The following is a 17,348-nucleotide window of genomic DNA, read 5'->3' as shown; positions in this document are numbered from 1 at the left end:
CATGGGCAGCCTGTGCTCATTGATATCAAATTTCAACTCTTAGGCAAGTACCTCTATTTCTGATGTTAATTTTAGAAAGACGCCAATGTATGATGACATTGACATTGGTCAAAAGACAAACTGCCTCCTTCTTCCAAATATGACGGTATGTGGTTTCTTAGAGCCGTGGTTTGGAGTGGTGCTCATGTTGGAAGCAAATTCGTTTGCTGAAAGATTTGACTAAAGTTCTTGTTTTCACTTTAATTACCAAGACTTATTCAGGACCACATTCTCTGCTTGAATAAAAGGCAATTTGTCATCAGCACAAATACACTCGAGAGACCCTAATAATATCGAATAAATTTATTCTCCGCTATATTCCTTGCTGATCAGAGTCCATAGATGTCTCGATTTGGCGAATAACTCTCGCAGGGTTGCCCGCTACAAAGCGAAAGGGTGGAACATCCTGAGCAGGTTAATTCAAGCTGCTCGACTGGGTAAAATAATCACGAACCTTCGTAACCACCGAGCCTGCCCCAACAGTGCTTCCTTTACCAATACGGACCCCAGCAAGGACGAGAACACTGCCGCCAATCCAGACATCATCCTCAATATGCACCTCTTTTCCTGCCTCTGGCCCCTTCAAACCCTGCCGCAATGCAGGGTCAAGAGGATGAGTTGCGCCGTATATGCAGACGTTGGGTCCGAATAACACCCTTTCGCCAATGGTGACGGAACAAGTATCTAGAACTAGGAGGTTGAAGTTGAGAAAAGTGCCCTTGCCGACCTTGAAATTCAGACCGTGGTCCACCGAGATAGGTCCATCTACGAAGGGATCAGTCTCTTCGAAAAGTGCTTCATCCTCCTTCGGATCCGGATGGACTGGGGGCATAGGTCGATCATCACAAACGATGCTAAAGAAAAGGTAACGATCAGCATAATTCAGTCGTAAATCCGGATGGTCTCGCTTGGGGTTCCATTCAGCCTCCCACACACCTTCCCCTTTGTCGCGCCAAGTGCTGTTCTCAATACCTACTTTCGCCATAGCTCTACTTTGCGACGTCGGGAGACGGCTCCGGCGGCATTGAATTCGTTACAAGCCTTTTTGCATCGTTCGCGATTTTTTTGCAGATCCTCATCCCAAGCCCAATACAGCTCGCCCCGAAGCATTTTTTGCCACTCTTTCGAATGCGCCATGACGGAAAATGTAATTGGTGTCTGACTACAGAGGATGGCTGCGGTATGAGGCTCAGTAGCCCATCGGCCGGTGGCAGAGAAACGATGACCTCTTTATACCAGGAGGGAAGGCAATACGTTTCCACGAATTGACGACGAAGGCTAGTGGCTACGAATCGATGCGCCCTCAATTGCCATATCTGGTACTTCTACCAGCAATACCCCACTTAAATACCACCAATTGGTGAACTCGGATGTGGGGCTTGCTCCCTACCTAGCCGATTTCCTCTGCGGGTCTTGTCTTTCCCCTTTCGTCTTAATGTACAGGGCGGGCCGCTGTTTGCTCACTGAGTCTAGGCTGGGCGTAGATATGGCCAGCCCGAGTAAGCTACATCAATAAATTGCACCACGCTAGTATTATCACGTGTGATCCTCTTCTTTTTGAGATAGTCCGCATCATCCCATCAAAAAATGAATTGCATTATCAATGTCAATATTCATCTTGATAAGCTGGTTAGAATGAAAGCGCAATTTTAAATAATAAGTGGACTAACACCGAAAACCCACGACATCGCTAACCCAGTAGGGCGCGGCCGTGGAGATGTCGGCCGTGGAGATGTCGGCCGTTCGATGGCTATATGCACTAAAAGCGCCATGCAAAAAGGGACCATGCAAAGAGGTTGGGGATGATGTATAGCTTGCATAATGTTTAATCAACTATTTTCGGATCCATAAGGGCCCTAACCGTTGAGCGACAACAACGCGCGGATCTATATCGAAAAGAGTTTGGTAGGTTCAATTGTGTTCGACAGGTAATGCATAACGCTTTTATACATCGTGCCGGTGAATTGTTTAAGCATAAATAGGGTCGGGTCATGGCCGATAGTGAGGAACGGTTCCGCCTCGCGATCTTTCGCTGCGACAAGGCAAATAGCTTGAATGAGGCCAGGCGGCAAATCCCCCTTTCGAAACTGGTTTCTTAATTTTAGTCCATTGAATAGAGACAATATGGGGTGAATTCGACGTAGATAGACATCGACCAGGGCCGGTTGGTGCAGTTAAGGAGGCAGCACGGCAATGTTTTCGGTTCGTGGACGCGGACCGCTTCCGAGTGGCATTGATAAACTTCTTGTCTGTCTTCAATAACAGGCGTTTGGCTCGTCACAAAATCAAGCACCCATGTCTCCTCTTTTGTGTTTATATTTCTGTAACCTCGACTCATCGTCTATTTTTAGTGTTACGAAAGGGTTCGAGTCGCAAGCAAAATGATGGGATGTTGAATCATTTCTCCCGTAATTCGACCTGCATCTCCACTGCTTGAATCACGCTCAGATCTTATCTCAGCGTTTAGCGACGAGCTCACATGAGATGTGTAATCTGTGGAAGGTGGAGGTGTCGATTCTTCGCATAGGCCTAAGAAATGATAGATGGGCCGGTCCTGGAGGCGCGTTTCCTCGTAGAGCGGCCATTTGTGGACGTCCTCGGCGAGTATTATGGTGAACGCAGCGTTTCTGTTGTAGTTAGTTGCTACTTCGAATAAAGCGATCATTTTGTTTGTGCGTGGAAGGTACGACGCCTTTTTTGCCGACACGAAGCACATGCACGCCATGACTGCGCCCTTTTGACGCCATCTGAGTCATTACTGACTAAAAATGTAAACTCTATACGAAGTACACTTGCTTGCAACCATCGGTTAGGTGTAAGGGACGGGCTTAATCTTCTCAGGTCTGCGAAGCCATAGCTAAGGGCGGTGAAGCTTCTAAAACGGAAATTCCGATAGTAATTTGTAAGAAAATTGCTCACTTCCGGCGGAGGTTACCGATAGTGGTAATAATTATATTCTTCTCTATGACGTGTGTTTCATAATTTGTGACCATGACCTATCGGGCTGCCTTGGCTTCCCAATATAGCAAGTCTCCGACGTTCCACTATTAAGTCGAACAACAGAGTTAGATGCTACTTGACGAAAATTGCTGCCTTACTTTCCTCGTTTGTGAAATGGCCGCTGTGTCCGAGGCCAACGGTAAGCGATTATCTTATACTTAAGGCACGCAGATTGCTTTGAATTTTTTTTTTGAAACTTCTTTCCCTTGCAAGTGTCTCTCTCCATGCTCCCTTTGATCAAGACCAAAGAAATAAAAGTCATCTATATCAGTTCTTCTGTATATCTTTTGAAGTCTCTTTTAATATGTCCGGATTTTCCTTCTTCATGTCTTCTGCCAGTGTTCCTGGAGACGGAGTCCTTCCTCAAACATTTTCTATCATCGCAGAGACCTCTACGGATGTGTGGACCAAGCCGCCCTCGACAGAAAGATTCAATGCGCCAATTCTCTATCGCAGCCTGCCTCTCAAGTCTTTCCAGCGTGCGAAAGTTACAATTACGCCGAATTTACAGAGTCAATACGATCAGGGAGGCCTGATCCTCCTCGTTAACACCTCCGATGGATCTCGTAAATGGGTGAAGGCAGGGATCGAGCTTGTCAATGGGAAAAGACATCTTAGTGTTGTCTCAATGGATCGAGGAGCAGATTGGAGCCTCCTGCCACTACGTCCGGGATTTAATGATGCAACTCTGGAGATGGCTAGAGAGTCAGACAATACTCTATGGATTTATGTCATAGAGGAACGACAGAGAATAGCGTTACGTGAGGTTACATGGATATTAGAGGAGCCAGATGCAAAAGACTGCTGGGTTGGCTTATACGCAGCACGACCAACAGACAAAGGAGAGAAATTGTCGGTGACATTTAGCGACTTGGTTATCAAAACAATTTAAACTTCAAATACGTACCGTGCATTTTTTGTCCGCGTTCGCATAGCCGCATGGGCGTGCTTTACGCGATATTTAAGATCTCTCGGCCTATCGATTTCCAAGGATGCGTGGTGCTGCACGTCGACGTGGTCCTCTTAAGCAGCCGAAATCACAGCGTGAGGCTGAATTGGAAAGCCGGGGCCAGATATATGTAGCTAATATACACAGCATTTTGTCCGCCGTAGGCGGGGCTTTCCTGTCTGGGCTACCGCCGCTTTTATGAGGCTCTCAGGCTCAGGCTCTGTGAGTAGATGTCAGCACAGGCTCATGGTCAGTGATCTGGTCAGTGTAGTCATGTGATCGCTCAGTAACCAATCATAGATGCTAAGGGATCGTTCAGTGATCATTAAGCCACCCGCGGGGTTACATGTGCTGTTTCACATTCTCGGGGCCATTATGGACGAAGAAAACGCGATCGACTTTGCCACAATCACATTTTGTGAAATCTATTTAAGTACTTGACTGTTCTGCCACTGTCACCCATGACAAAAACTCCACCTTCTCGAACCAAGAAAATACCTTGAGCTCCCCAATCTCTCTCATCATGGGCAAACACAAAACTCCCTTGGAAGACATACCGTGGCAAACAAGGCTCGGAGTCAGACTGTACAACAAAGACGACTGCAATGCCGCAATCCATGGGCAAAAAATCCCAGGCGCTCTAGGGTTGAAGGTCCATCGCTTCTGTGTTATCCGTGGCATTCGAAATCACGAAGGGTTTGCCCATGAGTTACGTGGTGTCGCGCCGGAGTTTACTCGAGCACTCAACGCACGTGAAATTATGAGTGAAGTGATTCCAGATATCAGCGACCTCTGAGAGATACCATATTGCATCTGGTATCCCGAAGTCCCGTCACAAAAGACCCTTCAAAAATTGGTGAAACGTTATCCCAACATGATTTATCACGCGGCTCGCGCCTGTGCCGTAGCGGTATATTCCGATCTCTACTTGGAACTTCAGGTCCTTCCTGAGGTCCATGTCGCCGCCGAGGCTCGCGATGCTAGCTTAGTGAGGAAGAACAAAGGAAGTCAGGCAATATACGAGAACATCTTGTCAAATCATTTGAAATTTGAGATCATGAATGATCATGATCGATCTGTCAATGCTGAAAACCCTATACCCTAGAGGTAATGTCACTGCGGTCGTCGGGGGGGGCCCAGTGACATTCCCCCCGTCCCCATTGGTCCAAACCCTCCCCGGTGCGTGCCCCCGGCCCCTAGCGTCCCGTGCCCCGAACCCGACCAACCAACGACCCACCCCTTACACTGGACTATATGCCACTATCGATGTTTCCCTTTTCCCTTTGGCTTCTTTGGCTTTTACTTGCTTTTTACTCCCTCTTCCTCCCCTCACTCGGTGCCTAGATCGATCGTGACCTTGACGCGCTCTCGACGCGTCGTAGCGTAGGAGATGACCACGATGCCGCGTCTCACGCACCACCACAACACACAACGTCGTCAATCTGTCGCCGCTACCGCATATACAGACGCGTGTCGTAGTTGGAGCAGTTGCTAGTTCCGTTCTCCTCTCTTCTTCTCTCCTCTGGTTCCTCTACCATCTACTCATCGTCCTTTTTTTTTCTTTCCCCCTCCATTCTGACCCCCCCCCCCCCCTTTTGGCCGCTCCCTCCCTACGCCACTGGTTCACAACTATGGACCTATTCGCCTGGAATCAGACCTACCGCATCTGGGTTTGTAAGACCTGCGAGCATGGCGTTCCGCCGCGAGGGATCTCAGGCCACCTCGGCTCGAAGAACCATCGCGACCACATAACTGCGAGAACGGGCAAGCAACGAGCCGCGGCCGCCCAAGAGGCCTGGTCCGTCGACCCGTGGGACCCTCACGTCGAACCATTCCGCCCCCCGCCGCCGGACTCCCTCCCTCTCCCAGAGCTCCCTGTCTACATGGGCTGGGGCTGCCTAGAGGACGGATGCGATTCGTACGCGGTACGGACCCCACAATCGATGCGACAACATCGATATCGAGACCATGGCATCCGCTGTCGTCTAGGGCGCCCTGACCCCTCGAAACCGTCGCAGCAGCCAGCCCTACGTCCCGTCAGCTGCCAACGATTCTTCCCAACGGGCCGGGGGAGTAGCTATTTCATTGTGACGCCTACTGTGCAGGTCCAGCGGGCTCGGCACGTCCTCGAGATGAGCGAGGCGGAGTTCGTACAGACGCAGGTGGCGGACGCGCTCCAGCGCTCCGATAGGCTCACGCGGGCCGACGAGGAGGTCGCGCCTACGCATAGCGACCCGACCGAGTACTCGCCGTGGCTCGAGCTCACGCGGTGGCCGGAGTACGTTCGTGGGCACGCCTTCCGCGATCTGGCTATGCTCGCCGCCCTACCCGATCCTACGGCGGAGCCGATCCTCCAGGCCGTTGAGCAGAGCGTCCAACGGCTAGTCCAGGCGGCGTTCGACTCTATTACTAGCTACCGCATCAACGAATTCGACCAGGTAAAGATCAATAGCTTCCTCCAGCGACAGGGCGTCTGGGACCGCCCCATCCACATCCGCCTCCGTCCTAAGACGTACCGCCGGTATCAGCAGATCTGGGTACGGCTAATTAGCTTCGTCATTCGGACTAGCCGGCCTAACCAGGCTATCGATCTAAAGCACCAGCCTACTACGCGGCAGCTCGAAGCTGTCGACCGGATCGACCAGTTTGCCCAGCAGCTCTTAGGCCTAGAGATCGAGAACGGCCTAGAGTCCCTAGACGCAGTAGAGTCCCCAGCCCAGGAACTCGGCCCGTCAAGTGGGCCCAAGGGCACCCGTAAGAGCTCCCCCGCCCAGCGAGCCATGGCCCAGCTCGACCGTGCATGCCTCGATCTCTCGATCGCGCTCCTCGACCACGAGCTCCGGGGCGATCTCTTCGAAAGCCCCCTAATCGGGTTTATGGCAACGATCGGGGTCGATGTACCGAACCAGACGTACCGCGACCCATTGAGCTACACCGGGCACCTGTCTGGCTTAGTTAAGATATCGCAGATGCTTGTAGCCCAGCGGGCTGTACAGCTCGCGGACGACGGCGAGGTTGAGCATCCGGGCGACGCACTCGACCGCATGCGGGAGCGCTTCCTTATGTTCGGGGTTCACGCCCCCTTTGGGTGGATTACCCGGCTCCGGGCCTACGGCAAGAAGATCCAGAACACGACGACTAGTATAGGGTATATCAACTGGAACGACGACCACGACGCCTTAAGCTATCGGGAGCTCCACCTAACTATGGATGGCCTTCGACGATTCGTCCGCGTAGAGGTCGAGCTCGCACAGTACGACCTCGAACGACTCTTCCTCCTTAGCGAGGACGACGAGCGAGAGGGGGTAGTACCGGAGCTCCCGCTACATCGGCTCGCCGACGATCCGGTGAATAATAAGCGGGGGTGGAATTTCCTCCAGGACCCACGCAATCAGGCCATCCTGCCAACCACAGGCCAGCAGTGGCTCCTACAACGCGTTCTTATGAGCGAGTCGCTCCGCAAGGAGTTCACCGAGGTACGGCGGTCGGACTCGAGCGTGATCTGGCGCCCACATGCCGTGAAGGAATATCTCAAGCTTGTCGATCGATTCCTACAGCGGCTCCTCTTACTCATATTTATGACCGGAGGACAGCCACCACGAGGGACGGAGTTGCTAGCTCTTCGGCACCGGAACACACCAGAAGGGCGACACCGAAACATCTTTATTGAGCATGGCCTAGTGAGTACGGTCACGGCCTATTCTAAATCACAGCGCGTCACAAACACGACGAAGCTCATCCATCGCTATCTCCCCCAGGCCGTTAGTGAACTTCTCGTGTACTATCTGTGGCTGATCCTCCCATTCACAGAGGCGGTGACTATGCTTTCACAGGGGAAAGATCGAATGAACCAGTCCCCTTTCCTATGGCCGTACGACAAGGGGCACTGGGATCCCGCCCGCCTTGGGATCATCCTCAAGCAAGAAGCAGCAGCGCAGCTCCAGACCCGGATTAACGTACTGTCTTGGCGGCACGTCGCGATTGGGATCTCTCGTATGCATCTTAAGTGCGGTGGATTTAAGCGCGATTACGGAGTGGAGGATCAAGTAGTCGACCAGCAGGCTGGGCACGGGTCGTGGATGGCGGCTACAGTATACGCGCGGGGGTTGCAGGAAGCGCCTGGAGTGATCGAGGGCCGACGGGTCCGGTTCCGTGGGATTAGCCGTGAGTGGCATACGTTTCTTGGCTTTGCAAGGCCACTTAGTCGCAAACGCAGTTATAGCGAACTCGACGTAGGGGGAGAGGCCCTACAGCGAAAACGTAGACGGGAGTGGATCACGTTCGAGCTAAGTGGTGATGAACGGTAGGCCAGGATCTGATGTAATACCAATTTCAAACGTCTATAGATATTCAACATACGCTTGTGATAAAGTCTAGAACTGAGATCTACTTTGTATAGCATAGTGTAGTGTAGTATGGCAATAATAGCACGATCGAATCGTCTTGAGTCTACAAATATATGTAATATATAACGAGCCAGCATATATATCTAGCATAACAACACATATCGAACACACACTCACTCGCCACGTACTAAGATCTAGTTTATATATTATAGTTTGGGCGATTATAAAATGATTCAATTGTCTTATTATGCGAATGGCTAGATTTAGAATAAGGTAGTATCTTAAAGTGGTTGGATCAAGAAATTAGTAGGGTGGTACGCCGTCCTTACGGACTACATATACTAACCTAATTCGGCTTAGTTCCCGCACTTACGCGTATAAGGTTGCGTTAGCGCAATATCAAAACGACTCCATAAGTACATCACGCTTTTGACGTTTTCCTTCATAACTCGACCACTATAGCAGCTACAGAGCCTAGATTTGGATATAGGACTTATATTCGGACACCCTAGCCAACGGGGGTATAAGGTACGGGCACCATCCCATATTGGGCTAAGGCCTTAACTATGGGATCGATTTTGGCGCTAAGGGGCCGATACCTAATGCTTTCGCCGAGTCGCCCGAATGCCTTCCCAGCCCTAGCCAACGGGGGTGGGAGCAGCGGACTCGCCTGGCATAAGGGTGTAAGTCTATACTATAGATAAGAAAAGTGGGGCCATAAGCCTATTTCCGTTAGCAATAAAAGCCCACTACCATAAGGATTACTTGTCCAATAAGTATCAGAGTTTAGTATGTGAAAGAGCGATAATTAAATCATACGCATTTTGAATCGGAGTCTAAAATTCCGATTCGAAGGGGTGGTTGCAGGGATATAAAATGGTCGGGTTATTTTGGTTGGGTAAGATCGGGGCCACCCCCGACCAGCATCACCATACAATAGCGTCGACTTATCATTTTCAAAATTAGTCTAAAGCGGAAGAGATTTTCAGGGGTTTATTCAGGGCCTCGTCGTCGTATCCCATTTCCATTTGATCATAATCTGAGTGGTTTTGGATCTACGTCGATTACAACCACGAGTCAAAGATATACCACGATCAATTACATATATCTCCATATACGATGTCGACTATCCCCACCGCCGACCAGCTATTTGCACGAGCGACGCCATTTCCCATCATTATATGCCGGCAGTGCGAGTATGCTGTACGGCCAAAGCAGGTACTTTACCATTTAACCCACAGTCCGCATCGAATCCCCGTCTCGGTCGCCCGTCAGGTCGCCCAAACGATTAGTAATTGGGATTGTATCGAAGAAAATCCCGATGAACTTCAGTACCCCATATGGGTCGATCAGCCCATTAAGGGCTTACGTACTTATAACGATGGTCTTTTATGCAAACGAGGTCAGTGTGGCTACGTATGTCGGAATCTTAAGACGATGAAGATCCATTGGCGCCAGGAGCATAGTTGGTCTATACACGACCACGCAGGCAAGCCCCAACGATCCGAAATCGAAGCTAGTCAGCAGGCGATACAGGACTCGATGCTTCCAGTCATCTGCCAGCGATTCTTTAAGCATGGCCATGGCTCGCATTACATCCACGTTCGCAAGCCCGGCCCAGATCATGAACCCGTTGGACCGCCCCCCGCGCGGATGTAGTCGACCAACTCATCCAGCAGCTCGAACAGACGTACGTTGAATCGCAGGCCAACAACGACCATACGATCCAGGTCGGCCCGCTCGATGAGGCGAACCCGTGGCTACGACGGACGCAGTGGGCCACATATTTACAAGGTGCGTATTGATTCGTCGATCGTTGGCTTGACGGTAGAGAGAAAGAGTTTAAGCACCCCATCTTAGAACCCGGGTTTTAAGGAATGAGCTTAAAACCCAGGTTCTAAGGTAGGGCGCGCAGCCCAGCTTTGGCGGTTGATCGATTGATCCACGATTTGACTGACCAACGGCTCGTAGGCATTTCCCCCCGCGATATACTGAAGTCCATCAAGACCCCCCCGGAGGACGCCCAGGGCCCAGAAGGGGCTATGCGCGCCATCTGGGACGCTATGGATGGGGTCGCGCGGATCAGCCAGCGCATCACGAAGCAGACGGGCCATCTGATCCGTATTGAGGCCGCGCGCACGGAGAAAGACCAGAGCCCATACCAGCCGTTACAGGCGTACATGGATGAGGAGCAGATCCAGCGGCATGTCGAGCCATGGCAGCAGATCGTGATGTTTTTCGCCCGCACCCAGGTCGAGCACGATTGGCAGAGCCCGCCATACCGATTCACCCCCCGCCAGCGACGGGCATGGCAGGCACTATGGCGGTGTGCCCAAGACACGCGTGGGAGCCCCGACCCCATGGACAGCCAGGGCCAGGATCGGGGCCAGAGCCAGGGCGACCACACCGACGAGGAGTATCAGATGACTTCGATCCAGACCGCATGCATGGACTTTTGCATTGAGCTATTGAACCAGCGCATCGGCGCCGAAGAGTACGAGTGTGCATTGGTCTGCGCATTAGCCGTGCTTGGTCAGGGCCGTGATCGATGGCGGGACGCGGAGAGCTATCCCCCGATTTTGTCCAAGATGATCAAGATCAGCCGATTCATGGTATTACACAAATCATTACGATTAGATCCACGGGCCGAGGCGATCATCCAGTACATGCGCGACCGTCGGGAGCTCAGCGTGTGGTCCGTGGAGAGCCCGATGGACGATGTCGACTATACATACGCTGGGCAGGACGAGGGCTACGGGAGCGAGAGCGCACCAGGCAGCGCACCGAGCAGCGCAGCGAGTAGTCCCAGGAGTAGTCCCGGGAGTAGCCCAGCGTTTGAGCCCGTCCATCGTCGGGAGCCGATGCAATTCAGCCAGCAGCAGCGACGGAAACCACGACCGTTTCGCGAATGGCTGCGATTGTTGACGGACACGTTCATGGTCCGCGGCACGCATAGTCCGATGCAGTGGATGCTCGATCTGCGCACGTACGGTTTACGCATCCATTACAGCAGTACGGCCACCGGCCACGTGAGCTGGTCCGGCCAGGACGAGTTGCTTTACAAGGAGGTCCATTTCACGATGGGCGATTTCCGGGGCTTTGTCCACGGGTTGGTCAGCTCCATGCGCCAGCTGCTACACGAGGAGCTATTGATGTGCGACGCCGCCAGCGCCCCCACGATCCCATGGGACCAGATGATGGACGACCCGACGCAGCCCAAGCCCGGGTGGAGTTTTTTGAATGACAGTCGCACGCCGTGGCCCGTCCCCGGGGCACAGTGGCTGATAGGGCGGATCCAGAGCGAGCCCCGACTACAGCAGCGGTTCATCGACGGCCCCGAGCGTCGGTTCCGCATGCGGGCCATCGAGCGATACATGCAGAACGTGGTGGAGTTCCGCGAGAAGCTCAGCGTCGGCATCCATGTTACCGCCGGCCAGCCCGGACGGGCCCCCGAGCTGTTGAGTATCCGTCATCGCAACACCGAAGGGGCCCACCGCAATGTATTCATCGAGGACGGGCTCGTCGTGTTCGCCACGAAGTACCACAAGGGGTTTTATGCGAGCAACGACGCGAAGATCATCCATCGGTATTTGCCGCGCGCCGTCGGCGAGCTGGTCGTGTGGTATCTGTGGTTGGTGTTGCCATTCGTCGAACGATTGCAGGCGTTGCAGCAGCAGGTCCAGGGCACCAGCGAGGAGACCATCCAGACCATGCAAATGCGTGCATCGTACATCTGGGGCCCCGACCCCCACCGTGGCCGCGAGTGGACGTCGGAGCGATTCCGGGAAGCATTGAAACGGGAGACGACCGCCGGCTTGAAGGGACGCGCGTTGAATTTGCTCGCGTACCGGAACATCGCGATTGGCATCAGCCGGCGGTATTTACGGTGGTCCAGTGCATTCCCCGACAACGTCCAGAGTGAGCGAAGTGCCGAGACGCCCATGGACGAAGATCATGAACCGGGGATGGACTACGACCAGTTCATGGGCCACATCGCGGACTTACAGGCGGCGCATTCATCGCACTTGGCGGGGATGATTTACGGCCGCGAGATCACCGAGCAGGCCGGGACGACGGCGCACCGACGGGAGATGTTCCGATTGTCGAGCACGGATTGGCACCGGTTTTTAGGGTTCGAGAGCGCGGAGGACGCACTAGGACGGGTGCTGGGGAAGCGCAAGGCCGGGCCGTGGGAGAGCGAGGCCGACGAGCGGCGACGGCAGCGCCAGTGGCAGCTCCACCAGGCGAACATGACGGAGGCGTTGCAGCGGATGACCAACGACGACCAGAGCCAGTTCCGCGGTATCCAGGGGCCGGCCATGCAGGCGATCCAGCATGGGGTGAGCCCCGTGGTCGTCGTGATGCCGACGGGCGGGGGGAAGAGCATGTTGTTCATGTTACCGGCATGGGTCAGCGGCGGGCTAACGGTGGTCGTCGTCCCATTGATTGCTTTACGCCAGGACTTGCAGCAGCGATGCGCGGTGGCCGGCATCTCGTGCGTCGAATGGGAGAGCCGGCGGCCGCCCGACGAGGCGGCCATTGTACTCGTCACGCCCGAATCCGCGTTGAGTGAGGATTTCATCACGTTTTTGAACCGACAGCAGGTATGTCCCCCCGCGATCCGAGACCCCAGCCGGCGCCCCCAGTTTAGAACCGGGGTTATAAGGATGCGTTCGAACCCCGGTTTTAAAACGGGGGCCCAGGGATTAGGGTTGATGTCCCCATGTCCCACCGTCACCAACTGAGATGCCCCCCGCGCCCGCAGCTTATAAGCTGGGTTTTAAGAGGTCAGCAGAGGTCCGCTTAAAACCCAGGTTATAAGGTAGGCCCGCGCATCGGGCTTGAGGTTAGCATCGACGGAGCATAAGATCCATACTAATGTTCGCCCAGGTCATGAAACGGTTGGACCGCATTGTGATTGATGAATGCCACATCGTATTGAATCAGCAGCGTGATTTCCGGCCCATGATGCAGCAGCTTGGACGATTGATGATCGCACGGACGCAGGTGGTTTTGTTGACGGCGACATTGCCGCCCAGCTTAGAGGACCGATTATGGCAGCGCATGCGATGGTCCCGGGAGCAGGTCAGCTTGTTCCGTGGTCGAACCAGCCGGACCAACGTGGCATATCGTTTGTGGCGTCCGATCATTGAGCGGGAGTACAATGGGCCCCATCGTTGGATCCAGATGGATCATATCGCAGCATTCATCCGGGACCGCATCCGACGATCGCGGGGCGGGCGCACCATTGTGTACGCGCATATCGTCGAACATGTCACGACGATGGCGGAGATACTTGGGTGCGAGGCGTATTACCATGACCAGCTTGATAAGGCCGGCGTCTTAGAGCGGTTTCGCAGCCAGCCCCACGGGGTGGTCGTGGCGACGAGTACATTAGGGATGGGAGTCGACATCCCCGACATCCGCAGCATCATCCATTTGGGGCGACCACGAACGTTGCTGGATTACGCGCAGGAGAGCGGGCGCGCAGGTCGGGACGGTCAGGCGAGCGAGGCGATCATCATCCAGCCCGACGGGGTTGATACCCCCCCGCCGTGGATGCAGGACACGCCGTCCGCGGAGCAGCAGCGGGTAGATGCATATATGTCAGCCAGTCCATGCCGGCGGGTCGTTTTGGACGGGTATTTGGATGGCGTGGTAGATGGATACCAGCGATCCCATTGTGGGGATCACGATTATGGTTCGGTCACCAGTGAGGCACGATGTGATGGGTGCGACCCCGATTGGCAGGTGATAGAAGAGTAGGAATCCAGCGAAGCTGCCAGTCCGAGAACCAGCCCAGAAGCCAGCCCAGAAGCCAGCCCAGAAGCCAGCCCAGAAGCCAGCCCAGAAGCCAGCCCAGAAGCCAGCCCAGAAGCCAGCCCAGAAGCCAGCCCAGAAGCCAGCCCAGAAGCCAGCGAGACGGCCAGCAGTATTGATTCCGAGAGCTTACAGTCACAGGCACCATGGGAGAGCCCCATTCATGATCACATACAGACCATGGCGGCCGGCACAGGATCCAGTCATCACATACAGACCATGGCGGCCGGCACAGGATCCAGTCATCACATACAGACCATGGCGGCCGGCACAGGATCCAGTCATCACAGGCAGACCATGGCAGCCAGCGCAGAATCCAATGACCACAGAGGTATTCCATTTGGGGTCCGGCAACAGTTCCAGCAGCAGGAAATTGATCGCGCACGCATGTCCGAGCAGCATCAGCAGGCGCGGCAGCAGGAACTGACAGACGAAGAGTTTTTAATGCAGCAGGCGCGGGAATGGCAGGATCGTTGTTGGATTTGTGCGCAGGAAGGCCGGAATGCTGAGCACGAATTATACCATTGTGCCCAGCCCAGTAGCCAGCAGGCGCGGGATTGGATGATTCGAGTCCGGCGGCGGGTCCAGTACGCGCGATATACCAGTTGTTTCCAATGTGGGATGCCACAGACATTATGCTCCGGGTGGTCCAGTGGGGAATGCGCGCACCGCGGATTATTATACGCGATGGTTGGGATGATGTTGTTTGGAGGCCCCAAGCAGGAGCAGGTCCAGCGATTATGGGAGCAGCGATTAGCTGAGCAGGGGGTGAGTGCACAGGATGAGCCGCAGGTGACAGCGTTTTTAGGGCAACGCAGTACCCAGGGGTGGGAGAAGCATACGGAGTTAGTTCGTGCATTCATATGGTTGCGGCGGATATATCATGAGGTTGGGATGTAGGAGGGAGGGTTTAGTCGAGAGATATATATCCACGATCCGAATTTCCAAGCCAGTTTGGAGGCAGATTCGGTAGCCGATTTTTATTTTGGAGGTCCAGCAGGCCAGTTTAAATACCAGGCCATATTACACACCCGGTTGGACACCAAGTAAGACAACCAGATTCGGGTGTTATAGTTGTATCAATTCCATTCAGGGTTAGGCAATTGTTTAGTAGTATGCCATAGTAGGAGTCAGTATCATAATTATTAGAGCCATAATTCATAAGTCGAGAGTAAGATATATCATTATGAATCCAAATATATAGATCCATATTCCCATTTTGATTACTCAGTGATTGATAGGGATCATAATGGTTAGGGAGATAGATGATAGAGAGGGGATTATATGGAGTATCATCATTTAGATTGAAAGCAAGATTAATCAGAAATAGAATGGTTAGGGTGATAGATGATAGAGGGGATTATATAGAGTTAGACATTTCGATAGATAGGAAGATCAAGTAGAAATACAATGGTTAGGGAGATAGATGATGGGGAGAGGATTATATAGAGTATAACATTTCGATAGATAGGAAGATCAAGCAGAGATACAATGGTTAGGGAGATAGATGATGGGAGAGGATTATATAGAATATAACATTTCGATAGATAGGAAGATCAAGCAGAGATAGAATGGTTAGGGAGATAGATGATAGGGGAGGATTATATAGAGTATAACATTTCAATAGATAGGAAGATCAAGTAGAAATACAATGGTTAGGGAGATAGATAATAGGAAAGGGATTATAGAGAGTATCATCATCTTAATAGTAAGTAAGATTAAGCAGCAATATAATAGTTAGGGAGATAGATGATCAGGAGGGGATTATAGAGAGTATCATAGTTGAGATAGATAGAAAGATTAATTCAAAATAGAATGGTTAGGGAGATAGATGATAGGGATTATAGAGAGTATTATAGTTCACATAGTATGTAAGATTCAGTAGAAATATCATATAAGGGAGATAGATAATAGAGGGGATTATAGAGAGTATTATAGTTTAGATAGTCAGTAAGATTCAGTACAAATATAATGGTTAGGGAGATAGATGATAGGGAGAGGATTATATAGAGTATAACTATTTAGATTGATAGGAAGATTCAGTAGAAATGTAATAGTTAGGGAGATAGATGATTTCGAAGGGAATTCATGGATATCATTATTTAGATCGTAAGTTAGATTTAGTAGAAATATGATGGTTAGGGTGATGGATGATTTTGAAGGGGATTTATTAAGGATATAATTGGATTAGTGTTTTATGATTGAGGAGGAGGTTTATAGAGAGTATAATGATTTTGTTTGAAGGGGGAATTATAGGGAATATAATGGTTAGGGTCATAGATGACTAGGGATAAGAATTTGATATATAGGGAGAGTAGAAGGGGGAGAGTAGAAGGGGGAGAGTAGAAGGGGGAGAGTAGAAGGGGGAGAGTAGAAGGATTTTGGTTCGATAGGGAGTTAGTATCTGAAAATTTGATGTTATTGATTAGATGATGAGTTCGATTTAATAATCTGATAGGAAGATTCATGATGGTATTCATAGATTAAGATTTTTATTTGGATTTATGGAGGAGAGAGGGGAGATGAATTTTATTATTAATGGTATTCGTTATTTCGAAAGCGACTTAGTATTAGTGTTATTAATGATAGGGATTTGTATAGAATGTTTTAGGAGGGGTTTCATTTATTTAGATATTAAGTCGAAGAAGGTAAGGGCGAAAGTCAGAGATTGATTGTGGTTAGGGTGATCGGAAAGAGAGAGATTCAAGGTGGTTAGGGTTTGAAATGATGGGGGAGTAGGAGTAAGAGGGATAGGAGGAGTTTCAGTATAGGTGATGATCGATATAAGCCATATTCGAGTTAGCGTTAGAGGTGATAAGCTAAGCGAGTCACGTTAGAGTTAGAGTTAGAGGTGATGAGCGAAACGAATCACATTAGAGTATTAGAGGTGATGAGCAAAGCGAGTCACATTAGAGTTAGAGTATTAGAGGTGATGAGCGAAGCGAGTCACGTTAGAGTTAGAGTTAGAGGTGATGAGCGAAGCGAGTCACGTTAGAGTTAGAGTTAGAGGTGATGAGCGAAGCGAGTCACGTTAGAGTTAGAGTTAGAGGTGATGAGCGAAGCGAATCACGTTAGAGAGTTAGAGTTAGGGTAGCCCGTACCGGTTAGGACACCGGTACAGGGCTTAGGGTAGGGTTAGGGGTGTTAGGGTGTTAGGGTGTTAGGGTGTTAGGGTGTTAGGGTGTTAGGGTGTT

At 51.7% G+C, this 17,348-nt stretch overlaps 6 protein-coding genes across 6 annotated transcripts; 5 read left to right on the top strand and 1 right to left on the bottom strand.

The window, feature by feature from the left end:
• Nucleotides 1-454: 454 nt before the first annotated feature.
• N7510_002729 (sugar O-acetyltransferase) lies at nt 455-1,176 on the bottom strand (the record flags this gene model as incomplete). Its single annotated transcript, XM_056974656.1, has 2 exons — nt 455-893; nt 1,016-1,176. 2 exons carry the CDS (start codon nt 1,174-1,176, stop codon nt 455-457), a joined length of 600 nt encoding a protein of 199 aa, XP_056834612.1.
• Nucleotides 1,177-4,511: 3,335 nt separating this feature from the next.
• Nucleotides 4,512-4,784, top strand: N7510_002728 (uncharacterized protein; the record flags this gene model as incomplete). Its single annotated transcript, XM_056974655.1, has 1 exon — nt 4,512-4,784. One exon carries the CDS (start codon nt 4,512-4,514, stop codon nt 4,782-4,784), a length of 273 nt encoding a protein of 90 aa, XP_056834611.1.
• Nucleotides 4,785-5,619: 835 nt separating this feature from the next.
• Nucleotides 5,620-8,295, top strand: N7510_002727 (uncharacterized protein; the record flags this gene model as incomplete). Its single annotated transcript, XM_056974654.1, has 1 exon — nt 5,620-8,295. The coding sequence occupies one exon, from the start codon at nt 5,620-5,622 to the stop codon at nt 8,293-8,295; it is 2,676 nt and encodes an 891-aa protein (XP_056834610.1).
• Nucleotides 8,296-9,453: 1,158 nt separating this feature from the next.
• On the top strand, nt 9,454-9,993 carry N7510_002726 (uncharacterized protein; the record flags this gene model as incomplete). Its single annotated transcript, XM_056974653.1, has 1 exon — nt 9,454-9,993. One exon carries the CDS (start codon nt 9,454-9,456, stop codon nt 9,991-9,993), a length of 540 nt encoding a protein of 179 aa, XP_056834609.1.
• Nucleotides 9,994-10,376: 383 nt separating this feature from the next.
• On the top strand, nt 10,377-13,079 carry N7510_002725 (uncharacterized protein; the record flags this gene model as incomplete). The annotated part of the gene is made up of 1 exon (XM_056974652.1): nt 10,377-13,079. One exon carries the CDS (start codon nt 10,377-10,379, stop codon nt 13,077-13,079), a length of 2,703 nt encoding a protein of 900 aa, XP_056834608.1.
• A 133-nt stretch (nt 13,080-13,212) lies between these two features.
• On the top strand, nt 13,213-15,054 carry N7510_002724 (uncharacterized protein; the record flags this gene model as incomplete). The annotated part of the gene is made up of 2 exons (XM_056974651.1): nt 13,213-14,047; nt 14,114-15,054. The coding sequence occupies 2 exons, from the start codon at nt 13,213-13,215 to the stop codon at nt 15,052-15,054; spliced, it is 1,776 nt and encodes a 591-aa protein (XP_056834607.1).
• Between the last annotated feature and the right edge of the window lie 2,294 nt (nt 15,055-17,348).

This window comes from Penicillium lagena (genome assembly GCF_028827675.1).
Source record: "Penicillium lagena strain IBT 129212 chromosome Unknown utg000002l_segment0_segment0, whole genome shotgun sequence".
NCBI lineage: Eukaryota > Fungi > Ascomycota > Eurotiomycetes > Eurotiales > Aspergillaceae > Penicillium > Penicillium lagena.
The sequence above is the reverse complement of the archived record's forward strand: the minus strand, read 5'-3'. Positions and strand labels throughout refer to the sequence as shown.